Genomic DNA, 19,425 nt, shown 5'->3' on the forward strand with positions numbered 1-19,425 from the left:
CCACAGACTGAAGCGGAGTTTTTTCTTAAGCTTATGCTTTTTGGGTACGTTCCAGTGGAGAAATTGCTGATGGAGTCACAGTTATGCAGTTTTGCTGTCTTCAGTGAAACTGTGCATATATACTTCATTGGGCAAATTTAGCTGGATGCTGGTGATGAAGCCAGAGCAAAATGTAACTTTCTCAGTCGCGTCACCTCCGCAGCAATGATGTGCTATGATTTTTACCCAGTTTTAGCACCAAAAGCATAGAAGTCAAAGTTATAGTTTTGTCTGGAGTTGATTGTTTGGTGGTGGTGGTTTTTGTGTGTGTATTTTGTTTGTTTTTTCTTTTGCTTAACCTGAAACCTGTTAAAGAAATACTCTTAGACTATCATACAGAAAACAATTTAATTGTGTGCCCTTCACACACTTTGGAATGTAATTCTGGAGAGGAATTAGTAGACACTTGCACCAAAACATTCAGACATGAAAAAAAAAGAGCATAATGTAATGTTTATTTGCAGTCTCCATTATCTCCAATCCAGCGTTCACCACTTTTCATACATGAAGTACCAGAGGTGCTTTCTGTGTGCACCCTGTCTCAACTGAAAAGATTTACAATCTTATTTATCTAAAGCATTTGATCAAGACTGGCTATTGCTACATAACTATTTACCCATTTTTCTGGCCTCTGATCCAGGGTTGGGAAGAGAAGCAGCAAGTGGCCAACTGAAGAGTTATCAAAAGCTGCAACTGAAGAACCAGAAACTCCTAAGAAACAACCATGGAAAGAGGAGCGTTGGCTGTAAGATCTTTATTTCTTCCATAAAAGAGGAAGGACTACATCATCTAAGCAGAGAGCCTCCGAATTCTATTAAGCAAGATGGTTCAAGCGATATCCACAGTGCTAGGGGGGCAAATAAACAACCTTGCCCCAAACAGCAACCATAAAGACAAGCTGTTGAAAACTGGTCACATTTTGCACTCCTTCAGAAACCAAAAGGAAGGGGGAAAACAAAGCAATCCCCCAACCTACTGACGTGCTAGGGTCAAAGTATAAAAATGTCCATTATTTAAACACAGTACTCCAGAGGAACGTGCTTGCAGAAAACAAAAGCGATGCCTGTGCTGTAAGTATCTTTTCAATGTCACTTCAAAAGCTATACAGTCCTATCTGGATATGCAAAAGCTAATAATGCCAGAGGATAGAGAAAGCAAGTAGGCAGCCCACCATTCTGTGGCATTATAAAGTGATTAAATGAAATTCACAAACGGTTTAGTGACATGTCTGATAGACTAATCACACAGCAGTGCTCTAAATAGAGAAACAGACCTATTATCAAAATAGTCCCTTTAAAAAACTTGTATCTCAGCAGAGTACTAGTACTTAATGCATTTATTGTGTGGAGATAATGGCTTCTCACTTCAGATTTACAAGAACATAGATGAAAAGAGGGCTTCCCACAGCTGTATGCACTAGCAAGAACTAGCGTAACACCCATTCTTTAAGTCTCCACGTTTTGGAACAACGGAAAACTAACCATTGACCCAGTTTATAACCTCATCTTAAAATCAGCCTGTACTTCAAAAAAAAAAATCTGTTAAGATTTATTTGCTCTGTTTCCTCAGAGCAGCGTGTTCAGCTACAGACATCAACCATTCACTTGAAGCAAAACTTAATTATTTTCTGACAGATTGGTTAAACTTGGCCAGGGAGATGAGAGCTGAAAGCTCAGACACTTTTCTGAAGCCATATTCAGCAAGATGCATTGCTGCTCACTGGGACCTGTCAGTTCCGCTCCCCCAGCCCCAGCGTGACCCTGCCGACACACGGCTGCTTCTCTTTGCGGCTATTGCATTATCAGTACTTTTTATACAGAGACAATACAGTGCTAATCAATACAAATACTTCCCTCATTTCTTAAATTCAGGAAGTTGCCTCCTCCATGGCGGGTGCTCTATTTCAGACAGCCACGCTGATGAAAACATCCCTATATGACAGATGCCTAAATTAAAAAAATGACAATAATCAAGCCGACTGGCTCTCAAATCTGTCACAAAAACATCCAGGATATTTCTAGCTAAATACAATGCATATTTAACAGTCATCTTAGAAGGACTTAACCTTTATTTGCCCATTTATTTCAGTCCACGCTTACCCCTGCTTTTCTCGGTACACTAGCTGGATCACACAACAGATTTCTCCACAAACAGTTCAGCCAAGAAGAACCTTTTGGGCTGGTCATCCACTTTGGAGCTGTATTGCACAACACAGTTGTAAGAAGATTCTGAATTAAAGCATGGGGTTTAGCTATTTGAAAACCACACTAACATTGTGTACAGAAACTGGTGTTCAGCAGTATTGCCTTTTCAAACACTTTCAATTGCAAACTCATCTACTTTCACAATCGGAACACTTTTGTCTGAAAAGTTTATTTTAGTTTTCTGAACACCCTAAAGCAACTCTGCTCCTGATGTTACACAAGTGTCCAGAGAGGATTAACAAAATTTAAAATGTTCTAAATTACAAATTTAATTTTCTGTAAGAGCTTGAGGAAGGAAACAGAACAGAAAAGCATGACATACACACATTGTGAAGAAACCCCAACTTTTCATGCAATGGCAGGCAAGATGTAAAAAGCCACCCAAATTCACACATTTTTACACCGAATCATCAGAAAAGTACTCTGTAGTAAATCTGTACATCCAAATACATTTGGGATCTACACCTAAGTTACATTATTTAATGTTTGTTATATACACTTATTACCCCTTGTATAATGTCTAAAGGAAAATCTTCATTCAAACCCAAACAAAAAAAATAAGCAAGACTAACTTGGAAAAAAGGAGAATCACTTTAGACATTCAGTTAAAATGTTGGTTTTGTTTTAATCTAGACCTCAAAGTGTTTATTAAAAAACAAACAATCCTCTTCATTTAACATTTTGCTTTCTAACTGTACAGTAAATTGCATTGCAGAGAACACATCCCGTCTTCAGACTGTATTTTCTTTGGATGGATTTAAGATGTAGTTGGATATTACTTTAAAGATAAATAAAGGGAAGTTGGTCCAACTAGAATAACAGCTGATATATTACATGCATATGGGTTTTTTATATATTTTAAAATTATTTTTTAAACAAATGAATGTAGGGTATAGTTGATATCGCAAATAAACCAAAAAGCACCTGGAGTCAAAATATAAAACATACCTCCTATCCTGGCAATGGCAGTAAAAATCAGAAGAGTAATCTTTCTGGAACAGCATTTTTACATAATTTAGAATTTTTAAGTACCAGGAAGACTACTAATCAAGTAGTTTTAGCAGCCAAGTTTCCCTCTTTCTATTGAATGGAACAAATGCTTTAAATAAACCGTTTGTCCTCTTCACTGAAGAGAGCTAGTCTATTCATCTTTAATGAGCTAGGTTTTTTGTTTTGTTGTTGGTTTTGTTTTTGGGAAGATTAGCCACATACTGTAGTAATGCCTACTGCATATAATCCAAGCATTTGCTGTGAACAGTTGGAGAAAGCAGTCAGTAAGAACCTAGGATCAATGAAATAGATGTTACTTTAAGCCATCCACAAAATGGAGACCCATATAGTGCCCAGTGTTAAAACCCAGATATCTTCTTGCGCTTTTTGTTGTGCAAGTTCGTCCCCATGATAACAGGAACTGATCCATAGTTCAATTTTCTTATTTCCTTAGTCAATTTTCACATTAGTGTAGATTTTACGAACAAAGGCACTTGTTCCCATGTAACCAATTGCTCCTGCAAAATAAACCAAAAATGTTGAATATGTTAGAGAGCAGATCATCAAAATAAGACAGAAATATAAAATACATACTTAAACATAAAGCATGCACTCTACATACAGAAAATTATTTACCTGCAATACTTGTTCTCAAACTCTAATTATCCGTGCTCCCAGTCAATGTCTGGCAAGAACTCCCCTAGTCCAGCAATCTAAATCCATTAAGCCATCTTACCAAGAGGCCATGCTCACTTGGCCTTGATAAATATAGCAGCCCCCCTGCTGCTGCCAATAACTGGGTCCCCTCTTCTGAACAGAGGGTAAAAAACATACAATCACCCACTCTGCAGGGAAGGTGGATGGGAGGGAGGGTTTTTATTAGAAGTTACATGCCTTCTGGACGAGTGCTTTGTTGGCAGATGGCTTTTTCCTTCCCACAAGGCACAAATAATAATATACCCCCATCCCAGGAGTCTTGAACTCCAAGGAGGTCTGTACAAAGAGATTAAACTAGTAGCAGTTAGTAGTTAAAGGAAATTGCAACCTGTGGTTTTCAAATTAGTAAGAGTCACGAGCAGAGTATGCATCGTCACAGCAGTAATAAAAGAACAGGTCACTGAGTTTCTGATAGGGGCAACAGTTTATACTGAACTCAAAATACTGCAAGACTAAGGATGCCTAGAAAAATGAAAGAAATGCACTGGACCAAGGCCTCTTCTCAGAAAGAGCTTCAGCAACCTGCTCAGTCAAACCCAGAACCTCAGGTTTGCCAGCCTCAGTAAATACTGTTGTCTTGCAATATCCGCAGAGAATATCTTCATTGCCTTCAAGCAAAACTAAGAGTAAATCAGCCTCGTGGAAGTCAGCTTGGCAAAGTCTCAAGTTAGAAGTTGACAATCAAGCACGAATTAAAGACAACTGCTGTCAGATTGCCAGAATAACACGTCATAAAATATGGGAAGAAAAGGATAGAGAAGTCAGGGCTGTAACTCACTACAGAGAACTCCTAACATCAAATGTTGGATGCTCAGTACAGAACAGACTCTAAACAGAAGAGATATTTTTGCTTGCCTGAAGCAATATAGAAAAGCCCAGATCAAAGAATAAACTGACATTTTTGGTGATCTGGGATGCACCAGTCTTGCATGAGACGTGTCAAACACAAAAGCCTAACCAACACTAAAAGTTTTCTGCTAAAACTTTATATTTCAATTAAAATAGAGAAGTTTGCCTTTAGAAATTAACACCATGCAGACCTGCAGATAGCAGTGCTGAACACAGAGTTTTCAGAACCTGGAGAGTTCTTTAAATCCTGGGAAATGATCAGATCATTCACGAGTCAGTCATTGAGCTCTCACAAAATTTGATGTTTAGAAGGCTAAAAGCCCAGCATTCATACCTAATCAGGAAATCTGCACAAGGCAAATCCGATGCATCCTTCCATTGCTATTGGAGTGGTAAAGAGCCTGTGGTGTCAGCCTCTGTACTGCACAGCATTTCAAGCTGTAAAAGTATCTTGACAACTATTCCACTGGCCCACAAATTAGGGGTTTGTATTACTAACTTGGACAAAGTAGAGTTCAGTCAAAACAAATACAGCACACACAAGATGAGGCTGCTTGCTGTGCTGAGGACGCAGCAGAGGGAAGGGCTGGCAGTTCCAGGGGAGACCAGTACAGCACTCAGACAGACCCAAGCACACGCTGTGCAGAGGTGACGTGAACCTGGAGTCATACAGGAGCACACGCAAATTCTTCTGTAGCCTGTCAAGGAGCTCACTGTCTGTCTTATCCAGTAAATGGACAAAATAATGGCACTGGAGTCTTGTTTTAAGACTCATGTTTTGTCTGTTAAAGCAGACACTGGTAACAGATCCAATGCCCATTTTAGTTGCTAAACTCAGACATATTCCAGAACTTGCTCTTTGCGGGTTCATCTAGTGATGTGATGCCAGATATCAGAGAGATTTGGGAGAACAATACATTAATTGTGTTTTGTTTGGGATCTAGAGAATGTGTGCATGAGATGGAAGCAAGGGGGAGGAGTAGAGAGTAGCAGTCACATGAGACCACAAGCTCTCAACCCCATAAACAAATCATAACCTATTCTGAATGACGGGAGCCTTAGCCATGAAGGCCACTAATGGCCAATACCCAAGGCAGAGGTTAAACCTCAGGGCTACTTCACAGGCATTGAATAAAACATGGGGCGCGGAGGGGGAAACCCTACACAATGACTACTAAAGAATGTCCTCCTGAAACAAATGCAGGATAGTTGGCTCATTTGAATTAAAAAATCCATAGCAAAGGGAATTATTTTGTTTATTAAACACCTTATCAGATGATATTTATAACTTGGTTATGGCCTATATAGATTCGGCAGAAATAGACTGCAAGCATATTTCAGCAGAACAACAAGCTTTTAAATAGAGCAAAATGCAAACAGCGAGGAAGAGCAACCACAAGCCAGAAAAATATTATTTCCCATCTATTACTTCAAACCAATTAACACTAATTAGAGTTGTGACTTTGTACGCACAGGATTTTTTCAAAAAGCCCCTTCGATCACACTTACAGTATTCATCTGGATGCTGAAGTGTAGTATTTCAAGGGGCCTTTCTATACTACCTGGCTCCTAAGCCATCCACTGAATTGGGGAATACGTTTTATTCTTTTCTGTCACTAAGAGGGAAACATGAGGAGCTCAAAAGGTTTGGAAGTTCTCATGGGCTCCCCACTGTCCAGTCCCAGAGCTGAGATGCTCTGCAGAGCACAGTAGACTTTGTGGATCAAAGCGTTCCACTGCATGTGGGATCCGAGTTCACTGGGCATCGTCAGGGGCACTAAAACCAGAGTTGGACGACACAAGCCTACAGAGTTTCCCTGTGGCTGCTTTGGACCCTGTAACTAGTTCGTCTCCTACCAAACTGTGTGATACTGAACAGGCCCATTCGTGTGAGCCCCCAAAGCACAGCTCCACACACTGTTCACAGGAGACATACAGTCAGTAGCATGCACATTGCACAATTCTTTAACACAAATGTCTTTGTTAGACCTCAATGGCAGCAAGTTCCCTAGACAAATGCTTTTTGACAGGGGATTTTTTTTTTCTTCCCTCCACATGCTGGAAATGGGAGTGCTCAGTAAAAAGGAATCTCACAGCTTCTCTTCCAACCCACTTAAAAAGACAAAAAGAAATCTCAATAGAGCTATGGAAATAAAGTTTAATGTCACAGTATTTTCTGATTTAGAACAAATTTCGATTTTACTCTAATATGCCACCAAGTAGTGTCCTACCATGACAAGAAAGCATTTGACAGTCTTCCTTTTCCATATTTTAAAAAACATTTTAATTACAGAAACTGGTGGGCAAGCTTGGCTTCTGCATCATAGACATTTTAATCAATACCAGCCTGAGCACTTTAAAAAGAAAAGATTAGAGCTGAAAAGTATAAGCCTATTAAAGAAAAAAAATGGCTGCAAGACTACCAGAACAGCAGGGAAGTCTTGTAATGTGCCAAGAACCTGATGAAGCAAGATTAGATTGTATGACAGAAAAGGGGAACAGGTACTCAGCAATTAAGAGATGATTTTCCTGCCCTTTTTATCAAGCACTGTGAAACTACGCACCCTCTTGCAGTATCATGAAATGTATACTTTATAGAAAGTAAGTTCCTGTAAGACATCATGTGTCTCAAATATTTAACTCAAAGAAATCCTTTCAGTAGAGTCGATAGACTACTCATTCTCTGCTAAGAAGTATTAAATAAGTTTCATGCATAAAAAGCAAATAACATCATAGAAAAGTACAAAAGAACCAAGTAGCACTTTCTGAAAGTCAGAGAGCAAAGGATAAAAATAAAGCTAACAGGCGATCAAGTATTTTTGACTTTACCAGATGAGCTCCATGCAGAGCTTTTTTCTAAGCATTTGTCAAAACAGTATCTTAAAAAGCAATGAAATCCAGTTGTACACAGAAGCACTAACCATTCTTCTCACCTGTGAATATTCCAATACTTATTTCTCAAATGCTATCTTGATGTGTCAGTCCTTTCTGTTCTGGTCATTCTCATACACACATATCACAAGATACAGGTGGTAGCATCACCAGTATTGCAACACCACTGATGCCTCAATAGGTGCACCAACCTCCCTGTCTTCCAGCAACAGTAAAACCTCTAAAACAAATTGCTAGCATGGACTCAACTTAATGGAGTTTATTTTCCACAATTTCTTGCCAAATATTGAGTCTTTATTGAGGCTGAAATTCACTGCATAGTACATAAATTATCTTCCTATCAGAAGACACAATCCACATAAATCTCCTATATTAGGTAGAAACAGAGTATAAGCAGAGAATTCTTAAGATTATTTTTAAAGATTGTAAGCTTTTTTGAGCACAACTTGCAGACATACACACTCCACCGATAAAACCACAGATCTAAAAATCAGAAACATGACAGTCTGAAAATTTCTGACAGAAAACTGTCAATGTATTTGAAACTTACCACACATTATTCCCAAAGCTGTGCTAAATACTGCCATATAGCCAAAGTAAAATGACGTTTGAAACAAGCCATACATCCTGAAAAAGAAAGACAGGAATTTATGCCAGATATTTTCTCCAGTTTTTCTCAATAAACTTATTTAGCAATATGGTAATCTGATATTCAAGCAAGAAAGCTACCACTTACTTTGTCTTGAAAAAGTAGTAGTAAAAGGAGTACATGTAAACATAAATCGCAGTTGATGCCGCAGAAAGAAAGCTTGTCCATTGCCTGAAAATAAACACACATGTCCATCATATATCTAACCAACAGGCCTCCCAAGAAGATGCACAATGCGCTAAATCTTTATCCTGAAAATAAAGTATTCTGGTTCTACAGGCTTATTTAACAAAATCTACATGTTGTCTGCTGTAAGTGACAAAAGCTTCTACGGCAACAGTTACCACTGATATCAAGTGATGATCCTTCTTCACATTCCTGTGTGCCTTGACATACATATTTTTTTAATACATACATACATGCACACACAGATGCACATACATACAGAAACTCCTACACAGAAAGGATCCAAGATCTGCTTTTATTCCCTACAGCTACACTGTGGACATGGGACCCTTTGAAAAGACCCATCTAGGCTGAAGAAGATTACTTTTCTATAAAACTCTCACAATCTGGTTAACTATGCAAATAATGCAATACTTACCACCTGTAATCCTCTGCGTTTAGCAGGAAATACGTACAAACGATAGTCACACAAACTGTCACAATACAGAGGATAACCAGAACCAACATCATAAAGCCATAAACATAGTAGATCTTGTAAGCCCAGAATGAAGTAAAAATGAAATACCTGAAGAGAGTAAACAAAATATGCAGATGATATTGTAATTGAGCTTAAATTATTATACTCTTTAATCAAATTGACAAGTAGCTGACATACTCACATTTCAATAAAAATTGAACCAAAAGGGAGGATTCCACCTAGACAAACAATAACAGCTGGTTCCATGAACCTGAAAGACATTAACATTAGTTTAGGGATAATTTTAACCTTTGGTTTATAAACACATTAAGACAATACCAGGTAATTAATATAGAAGAGAGAATTTAAATGGCACGCTAACAAAACCGTATCTGAAGAAGATTCCTCCAAAGACGTCATGTGTATGGATAGGAGTTATTCTTGGGCAAAGCTGAAACAAAACGTAAGTCTCACACCTACCACCTGCAGGCACAAGGTTGGGCATCTAACCACAGCCTTAAAGGCTACAGAAAGAACCTTTCTTGCCCAAAAAGTGCCTAAGCAATCAAGCCCTGTAACATCCACTAGCCTTGAATGAAGGCAATGAAAACTCAGAGTTGTTGATGGCTATAAATACAGCAAAAAGCACAAACAAAATTTTGAAGGGTAATGGTTATATAATTAAGAACCAGTGTTTATTTTTAATGCTATACTAAGTCACAAGCCTACGGCCAAAAATGAATACTCATCTACCTGTAGATGATACTATCACTTATGAAAGGTGACCTCTGTGTAGTACTTGTAATGATGCTGAATCTAGCTAGTAACCAGTGATTTAATTTGCAGCTTCTTTTATTATTTATAGGGAGACTTGTCTAAGCTGACGGTGTGCAATTTCATCATCTTCAAGAGAAGTATCTTATTTCTTTTTATCTGTCACACTGATCCAGAAAAATCCATCAGATTGCCAAGATACAGGTCACAATATAAATCAAATCCTAGCATCTGAGCTGCACAACCCACCGTTAACGAGAAACTAAGTATGCCGCACTTCCTGGATATCGTGGGCGTACACGTTTCAGTGCCCCTTTCATTTTTGTCTGTTCCATTCCTCGGAACAGGGAAAGCAAGAAAAATCTATTAAAATATCCTCTGAGGATATTTTCATTTCCATAGCTTGCTGCCTCCATCTCAGAATTAAATTAATAGGAAAAAGTGACTGCATTGATGATTTTCCAAAAACCAAGTCTACTTTTTGAGACTAGGCATCTACCTCTTTATATTCCCTTCAAAAATTATAAAGGCTTATTTGCAATTCAAACTGTATACCTGGAGTATTTTAAGCTCTGTGCTATCAACAAAAGTGCAGAATTGGTAGCAGCATTGCAAACTTCTCTCCACCCTCACCCTGTCAATATGTCTCAGCTTGTAGATGGAGATCATTAACCAGAACAGTTCTGCCTCCAAGGCACATTAAATCCTAAATGTGCAAAAGGCATTAACTAAAGAGGAAAGGTTTGGTTTCAAGATACCTATACAATCATGGGTTGGGACCATCCGTTTTACATAAAACACTGAAGAGTATTTCAGGCCAAAAGTGAATCAGTGACCCAGGATGGTAAATCTGCTACAACTACTAACAATTAACTGCACTTGGTGTTTCTATTCAACAGACAAATCATACTAAGGAAGTGTCAGTTGATGTGTTCTTCTAGATACAACTCAATTTAAATTTAAAAGGTTATTCTAGAAACGCTTTCAACAACATCTGAAAAGTCATTTTTAATGTACTGAAGTGAATACATCTAGTTAACATGTACGCTTGTCTTTACCATTTTTTCTCTGGTATGGGACGAGGCACTGCATTGACACGACATGGAAAATTAGGCTGTCCTGACAGATTTCGGCCAAGAATTGTACCAACGAGGTTCAATGGAAGAATGACAAAGAAGCAAATACAGCACACTGCCACCTAGAAGCAAACAACAAAAAATTTTTTTAAATTCAAAAGATGACAAAAGAAGAGAACAAGCTCACTCTGTATACATCAGTCCTTAGTAGTTTTTGCTTTAGAATCATACTGCTACTTATGAAGCATTAGTCAATATACATCTGTTTTATCAAATGGAAGTATTTACTTCCCAAGAAACTTCCTCATAAACATTATTAAGTATATTTTCTTGCATCAACTGAGAGAACAGAACCATTACAGATTTTTTTACTTTCATCTAATCATTATACTCAATATAGTGAACAGGAAAGAAATGGAAATCTTCATGGTACTTCATCACAGAAAATTTTGTCAGCTTCTCTAAAACTTTTGCAGAGTGTGCTGTCCCTGGGAGTCAACATCCCGCAGCTACACAGCTGCATACAAAACTACAACTACCGGCTGCAAAATTTTTATTCCAATCCAAAAATGAAACCCAAAAAAGAACTGCAAAGCCATGTCAGAATGCTACCAACTAAAACTCTGGGTTCCATTTTCTCCACCATCCACCAACTAACTAGTTAAGAACACAGGCTGCCAGAGACACAAGTGACCACTGGCATGGACAGATACACAATCCAGAAGCACAGTGGTCCTACTTACATATAGAGCAAAGTCAACCAAGGTTCTACCTCTTTCCAATTGAACAACTTCCTTAAAATTTTACCACAAATCATCTTTCTTCCAATATATGTATGTAGCTTTACTTTTGCTATTCTTTGAAGGCAACATATTTTTATCTTCCAAAACGTGAAAATTTCAAGCATTTAGCAAGATGTTCTCTACTTATAACTGTTTAGCACTAAATGAATTAGCATTAGGCAGTTTGTTATCTTTTTGATATTGATAATTAAAAAGACACAATAGTTGCCTGTGATGCCATAACCACGGTTATGACCCTGTGACCTTTTCTATGCAAATATAAGAAAATATTGCCTTCTAAAAGTGCTGTTGCCTGAGGCTCTGTGTACACCCTGGTGCCTCCTGAGCAAAGAAGTTATATTCCTCTCTGATTCCATCAGGATGCAAAGCCCATGGCAGCAGATTAGTCCAAAACAATGGACAACGGACCACATCTAAGAGCCACACAATGACTTATGAAGCAGTTACTCCAGGATAAAAAAAGGCTGTTCACATGTTATATTTACAAAAATCTGCTGTGAGCAGCTGAAAAACAAGAACTGCTGCCAGGCTTCAAGAGATGAGGAACTGCACTACATTAACACAACACAAACTTAGCATTAAGTCAATCACACCATTTAAGGCAACATCTGACAAAAGTCAGTGGGTTATCCCTCTATTCCTGAGTTGTTATGATCACTAGGCCAGGCCAGATGTGAATGGAAAATGTTGCCTGGGGTTGGATGGAGCAAGCCTTCATGCTTTACAGAAGGGCTTCACCAAACAGGAGGTGAACAAGCTGAAGCACTGTCTAGACTGCTCTGCATATCTTTGAGGAGCCATTATTAAATAATTACATCATCACCAAAATATGAAGCTTCAGCAATAAATAAGGAAAAGCTAGAGTATTTATGCTTGCCAATAATAAAGCAGATTTTGCACATTTTATACATATTTAGTGTCTGCTGTTTATCTTCTTCCTTTACTTGAAGAAACACAGGTAAGCAAGCAGTGTCTTAGGTAGGGCACTGAGGCTGCCTAAGAATAAATTACAGCAGAAGTATACAACTAACTCACTTTAATGGATGCAAGTTTTGCCCCTGAAAACTGCTCAGTCTGAAAGAATGAGCAGATGAGTATTTTCAGAGAAAAATGTCCAAAAGTATTAGAAACATCAAAGAACATCTTGAGCGCTATGTTTGCTAAAATTCTGAGCAAAAAGTCCCAGCTTGTTTGTGGTCCAGTGGGTAGAAGGGACATCCAAGAATTAAGGCCTGGGCAGGAATAAAAAAATTTCCAAGCTGACCATAATGAAACCATTTCCATTTGCAAGAAGAGCTCACTCTTGTGGGGCAGCCCCTGTTATTGGAGCTCGGCAGTCTTCAAACCTGGCTGAGGCACAAAGCTCACACAGGCAGCATGAGAGGGCAGCTGTACTGCACATCTAGCCATAACTGGCTTTTATAGTGCAGTTATCAAGATGTCTTTATTTCTTGATCTCAGAAACTACCTCTGACTAGGGACAGGGACAGGAGCAGAAAGTGAATCCACTGCTTCACTGCAGAAAAACTGTTCAGGAAGAGCCTTGGGTTCCAAGCTCACCTGGAACAAAACTTAGTAGCTTGTAATTGTCCATCTTGCAAAACACATCTACCATAGGGAATCCACAGGAAAAGAATATAACCTTGGATAAGGAACCAAACAAGAAACATCCAGGCCTAATTAGTAATTAGCTGGCAAACTCCTAGATGAAAAAAGGCAGTCAGTAGCATCTCATTCTAGTGACACCAACTGTAGAGCTGAATGGCTTCAAATCAGGTGGGCAAGGAGAAAACCCAACTTGTTCCAGCAGGGCTGGGCGGTTGTGTTGTCCAAGAGACTGACTCAGCAGCAGCTTTGAAATCTAAAATATTTATCTGCATAAAACAAGCTGAGACAGACCAAAGTTCCTTGAATAATGGCTTCAGGAAGTACTGTTCACCTGTCCCCAGTACACTCAGATTTTCTGAAAGATGCCAATTACAAGTGCTTGTGGTTTTGTTATCAGATCAGTCAAATCATGACTGATAATGTTGTAACATCTTCCCTTCTATTAACAATTTGGCTGAAAAAAAGAACTGATTTCAGACAGAACAACTATCATCTTCAGTGAAATCTAGCGATCAGCATTAGGTAAAGTCAATGTTTTGTTACACAATGAAATGCCTGTCTTCATGCCATGCCATGTTCTGACGATAGCTGGAACCGAAGTACAATTTTTCCTAGTGCCATTCAGGAGCATAAAAATTATCTGAGATAATTTTGCAGAGCACAGGAGGCCCAACTAAGCAAGCAAGGATGGCCCATAGTGCAGGTTCAGGTATGGCTCCTACTTCCACCTGCTGCTGATATGCTGTCTAAGCTGTGAATGTTCTGTCTTTGGAGATAACTCCACCCCGGTGATGGCACCCTGTGGGTCTTAGTAGGTTGACCAACACAACCAGTACTGGTTAGAATCAGCACACAGTAGCATTTTCTTTCTTGCTTTGAACTTGCTGTCTGACTCAGGGTAGTCTACCTGCTCAGACTGATGCTTGCTGAAAATCACTTTCTTCATTCTTGGCAGTAACAGTCTTCTCTGGATGTGAGAGGTGGCTGGGCATAGCCAGCTTCTGCCTTTTTAGGCATGTTCCTCTTAATTTCAGATCTGAGGTGAAGACACTGCCTTCCCCAAAAAGTGAAGAGGTAGTGCTTGTCACCACACATGGCAAGAGCAGCGATGATGCAGGTTGGGCAATGCCTAAACGTAGAGAGCTTAAATCCAAACTGAAGCAAACACAGGGCACCGGGATACACAAGAGTCTTAACTGAGAAGACTTAACTGCCTCATAGATTTCAGAGAATGAGATTACAACGGTGAAAGCAGCCCAGGCACTTACTGGCCTTCGTTTCACCATCACCAATGGCGAGAGGAAACAAAGGCAGGATCAAGACCTATACGCGCTCTGCCCTCCCACAGAAGCATCTCCCTACAGACATCACTGGTAACATACTAAAAACAAAACCCAAAACCTCAATAATAGCTGTTGCATGACAGGCAGAGATAAGAAAGCTAGGTCTTCGTGAGTCTTTTAAGAGAAGAATTACTGTAACATTGGCCATACTATGACTATAAACCCAGTCTTCCATCAAGCAAACAAGCACACATTCTCCATAATCTGTATTACTGATGACAAATTTTATGAGTTTTTCTGCCAAGCTAGTACATTAAAACATGCCTACTTCATTTTGACTGTTGCATTTTTGTTGTACAAAATATTTATACACAAGCAACTGGTTTAGTTTGCAGGTTTTAGCTGCCACAGAAGAGACTGTCAACCCCACCAAGGCTGCATTCTTTCTAACCCTTTTTGTTTGGAGGGGGAAAGAATATTCTACCGCCCTTGACTGAATGTGCAGAATTCAGTTTTCCATATTTGAAAGGGAACATTGTCAAGAGGGACATAATTTATGTTCTAGCGCCATGTGTTTCATATTTTCTGACAACTGTAGATTAAACTTCATTCAAAGGTGATAATTAAAATTTTTATGAGCATATCTAATATTAAACAGCTACTGGCAGGCTATAGTGCCTTGACTGCTAAATGCACAAGGGAGAAAAGCAATAAAAATTAACTGTCAAAGCAGCAGCTTGATCCTTCCTGTCAGCTACCAAAACTGCACCCTCGGTCGTGAGACTCTACCCCCTCCTGCACATCACCTGGCCAAACACTATACAAAACAAGACATGAACACACGGCTTCAAAATAAAGTGCTACTGATTTTATTACAACTAAGTAATTAATCTAGGGTGCTGCTTTGGGTAATAAATTGAATTGTTGAAAATTTACACAGAAGCATTTACCTAGGTCTATTTTCAGCAAAAATGAGGGGTTTGATCAAGGATTCCACAGTCACTTTCAAGTAATCTGAGAAAGCACCCTGCTGAATGTATATAACTACATTTTTTAATATTCTTAGCCAGGTATATCTCCTTATCTGGCACAAGGCATGAAAAATCCTTGGTGCTACCAGGTCCTCCTTTTTCAGTGGCAGCAAACATTTACATCAACTTAAAGCTGTCAGGGATGGCTGCAGCCTAGATTGAGCTGTCTGTGGGAGGAAACACTGTTTTCTAGTTTAAACAAGGTATAAAAGATGCAAACACCAGGGCCTTGATCCCAAGAGAAATTCAGTGTGCATAACCTTAATTAATTAAATCATTAAAAATGCATACTGGAAACATTAGCCACACAGGAACCTACTGCTCAAACAAAACAAAAATAGTACATGTTAAACAGTTTAATAGAAGCTGCATGGATTCTGCAGTCAGAATACTACATCAGTCATGGTAGCCTTAATGGAAATCTTTAAATTATGTATAACACACAGAACAAGATAAGCAGTCACAACTTATGAAATGCAAGAATTAAGATGGTCCCTTCATATTCAATCATGCTGTACTCTGCAGAAATTCTGCATTACTTTGTAAGTATTTCTGCACAGAACTACCACTGCACTCACAAATATATATGGAGAGGTCACTTCACTTGCCATTATTTAGAATTCTTTTTAATTGTTCCATGCTCCTTTTTTTGCATATAATTAAAAACCAACAAAATAGAATGATGGTTGATATATACAGTGAAAAGACTGACAAACATCAACAGAAGGTAAGCCACGGTGTACACCTTCAGGAACCTTCAGTGTTCACCAGTAAGACGATACAATAAACAAAATACCTCTCAAAATCAAATCTGGGCTCCAAAAGAACAAAATATTTGAACAGCACCCACTGCATTTCTATACAGGTGAAGAGATAAGAGAAAAATCCCAGACTTTTATAACTCCTCCATATGCTTAGGGAGCTGAAAGCTTTAAACTATTAAGTTTTACAAAGCTCTCATTTTGAATAAAATCTGTCACATTCCGTATTGCAGTTTGAAGGGAAGGGCAGCTGAAAGATATCCCAGGAAGAGATTGAGCCTTTGTTCAGGCCCATGGTGTATTTCACTAGAGAAGGTTTGTCACAGTTTAGGTAAGATGGTTTGCATGTATGTCCAAAAGGGCTAAAGGCAGAGTCCCAAGACTGAAGAATGATTTGAGAAGCAAGCTTTGGATTTTCTCAGTCCCTGCCACATCTTCGAGATCCCAGACATCAGGAATGAATTCTACAAGGTGAGCGAGGCTTTTAATTTCAACACAGACTGCAAAGATTGTGAGGTGTAAGAAGGTCCTGAAGAGCCCAGTCAATTTGAGCATTTCAAGACAAAGTGTGGACGACCAGACACCAGGTAGATCAAAAATGCAGCAACTGTGCGTTAGCTTGGATGTCTTGGCTTTGGCACCATCAGCTGCCCTTGCCTACATTGCAGAGAAAAAAATCTGCCTGGAGGGACAAATTAAGACAGTGAGAGGAGACTACCTAGCGGTTCACGGGGCAGTGGCAACACAAAATGGACAAAGTACGGGATGTCATATTTAACCACAGTCTCTTAGCAACCTTTTAGCTCAGAGACTTTCTTCAGCAACTTGGGTTCTGCTTTTTCCAGATTTACAGTAGCCAAGAAGAGGTGGTAATTCTTGCCAGCAATTTAAATCAAGGAGGGTGGTTTCAAGACACACCAATGCAAAGGAAGTACTTTCTGTGTTCTAATACACTTAGATGGCAGAGGTTTTATTTTCCCAAGAAGGCAGAAGCAGCAAGTTTGCACTAGAGAATTCTGGAAGCTTCTTTACGCTGAAAAAAGCGGTGGAAAGACATAAAGGTACCTTATCTGTAAAACCAGAGGGCTTCCCAGGGACTTCAACCTGAAGCATAACACAGTAATTTCAAACAATTTCATTTCCTTCTACAAACCAGCTTCATTAGTTGATTTGAAATCATTAGAGCGTTGCTTATTCTGATGAAGTTTCCGATTCATAACCTGCTCCTACTAAAAGTCTGCTAACTCCCGTGAAGGTTTATTGCCACAGTCAATGATTTGAACACATTCATAAAACCTTGAGATCATTAAAATCACTGTGTATAAAGAGTCCTAACATCCTGATTAAGTGACCCCTGAAGATTTATATTCCCTTTTGCTCTTGCAGATTTCCATGATCTTAAAATATAAACCAGCTGAACAGATTTACAAGACAAACTTCAGTGCAGTTGGAACTCCCTGACTTCCAAATGGCAATACAAGTGAGAAATGTGATTTTATAAATGCTTGCTCAGCAGTGAAGCCTATTTGCACATATCAAAGATCAAAATTGTATACTTTTCTGACAGTATTGTATTTGGCTACTAGCTTAGGAAAAACAAACAAACAAACAATACAATATTCTTTTGGGGCACTGACTAACTAATACAAATATATCCAAAGATTTTAAGCTATTTTCTGGAAGAAGAAAACCAGAAAAATTAAATGAACAGTTTATAAACATACTTAACTCGGTGTTATATTTAGTGGTATTATAGCAACAAATTTAATGCAAAAAGTTGGTATTTAGGCATTAATTGAAAATACTGAAAAGGAGGTGACTAGAACCAGCAATGTACATGTCAAATAATGGCTCCTCCATCAGGAGAAAATTATTGAAAACTCTTGCCTGAAACTGAGAATGGTCTCTCTTTTTATTACCATTTGTGATTTCTACCACATTCATTCATTAACAATGTCTTCTTAAGAAGTATTTTCAGCCACATAATTAATTTGATAATATCCCAAATAATACAATTTTTAAGATAGAACTTGTGATATTAGGCTTCACTATGTTGTAGATTTAAACTAAGAACAGTTTAACGTATCACGAAAACTGATATGCAAGGGAGCTATAAAGTGGTTAAATTCTAAGATTTGCTACAGCTCTAGAAAAGAAAACAAGCCTTCCTGTTTCAAGACATTTAAAGTTAACAGTGCTACTGCATAAAAAAAGAAAAAGCAATTTTATGGTGTATTAAAAAAAAAAAAAATCTGCTCTCAAATACCACCCCTTGCAAGCTCAAAGACAAATTCTGTTGAAGTGCTAAGTGATTATTTCCTACATTGTATCCACAGGGTTATTTGAGGTTACTTGAAAGGGCCATGACCACAAATGAAATCCTCACAAAAGCCACAAGAAACAAGAAAAGTCATCATGACTAAATGAGAAAGTAATCAAACCAGCATTCTTTTTCAAGTGATACAGTTAATACACAGACACAAGAGCATAACTGGATACTAAATACCACTTCAGAAAGTGAAAACAGAGATTTGTTTTCATAAAGTCAGATCTCCTCAGGATTTCTCATCTCACCTTGTTGGCTGATCTTTTATTTTTATTTTTTCTGCTTGACTGCAATGATTTGGAAGTAGCTTTCACTTGGAATCCTTTTGTGTTGCATTTGAGCTTATAAGCAGTTTGTATTGGCCATCCAGAAGCAAATTCAAGTTGCTAACTTCCCATGTTGCTATAAGATTGAATACAAAGCAGCAGCACCATTTTAAGCAGAGAGAAGCCTCTTGGCATCCATCAGCTGTTGCTATTGTAACTAAAATGATTTATACTTCAAGCACCTTAAAACCCTCCAGAATAAATTTCTAACTAGGCAGCTAAAGCTATGACTCACAATTGTATTTAGACTAAAAGGTAGTTTTCCTGTGTCTATAGTGGTGTTTAAACTCTCCAGTAAAAAGACTTACCATGGTTCCAAAGGGTATAGCTCTTGAAGCATGATAATAGATGGCAATGAAGTTAATGAAGAAGGCAGTTCCACACACCATTGCTGGAATAAGGAAGGCCCCAATGAACATCTGCTTTATCCATCGTCTTCCTGTAAAAAGCGACA

The 19,425-nt window shown here is 38.5% G+C and overlaps 1 protein-coding gene across 3 annotated transcripts in view; it reads right to left on the minus strand.

Moving 5' to 3' along the window:
- Nucleotides 1-505: 505 nt before the first annotated feature.
- TM9SF3 (transmembrane 9 superfamily member 3) overlaps nucleotides 506-19,425 on the minus strand; it is a 47,556-nt gene continuing 28,636 nt past the window's right edge. Inside the window, exons 9-15 of one of the 3 annotated variants that reach the window (XM_080347597.1) lie at nucleotides 19,280-19,362; nucleotides 10,816-10,955; nucleotides 9,186-9,254; nucleotides 8,945-9,091; nucleotides 8,428-8,511; nucleotides 8,242-8,318; nucleotides 506-3,751 (exon numbers count right to left, since the gene is read on the minus strand). In XM_080347597.1, coding sequence (XP_080203723.1) covers nucleotides 3,684-3,751; nucleotides 8,242-8,318; nucleotides 8,428-8,511; nucleotides 8,945-9,091; nucleotides 9,186-9,254; nucleotides 10,816-10,955; nucleotides 19,280-19,362 — 668 coding nt within the window. In that variant the 3' untranslated portion in view covers nucleotides 506-3,683. Of the gene's footprint in view, nucleotides 3,752-8,241; nucleotides 8,319-8,427; nucleotides 8,512-8,944; nucleotides 9,092-9,185; nucleotides 9,255-10,815; nucleotides 10,956-19,279; nucleotides 19,411-19,425 lie in introns of all 3 variants that reach the window. The other 2 variants (XM_080347596.1, XM_080347598.1) reach the window with 2 other exon arrangements.

The sequence above is a fragment of the Nesoenas mayeri genome (genome assembly GCF_963082525.1).
Source record: "Nesoenas mayeri genome assembly, chromosome: 7".
Lineage (NCBI taxonomy): Eukaryota > Metazoa > Chordata > Aves > Columbiformes > Columbidae > Nesoenas > Nesoenas mayeri.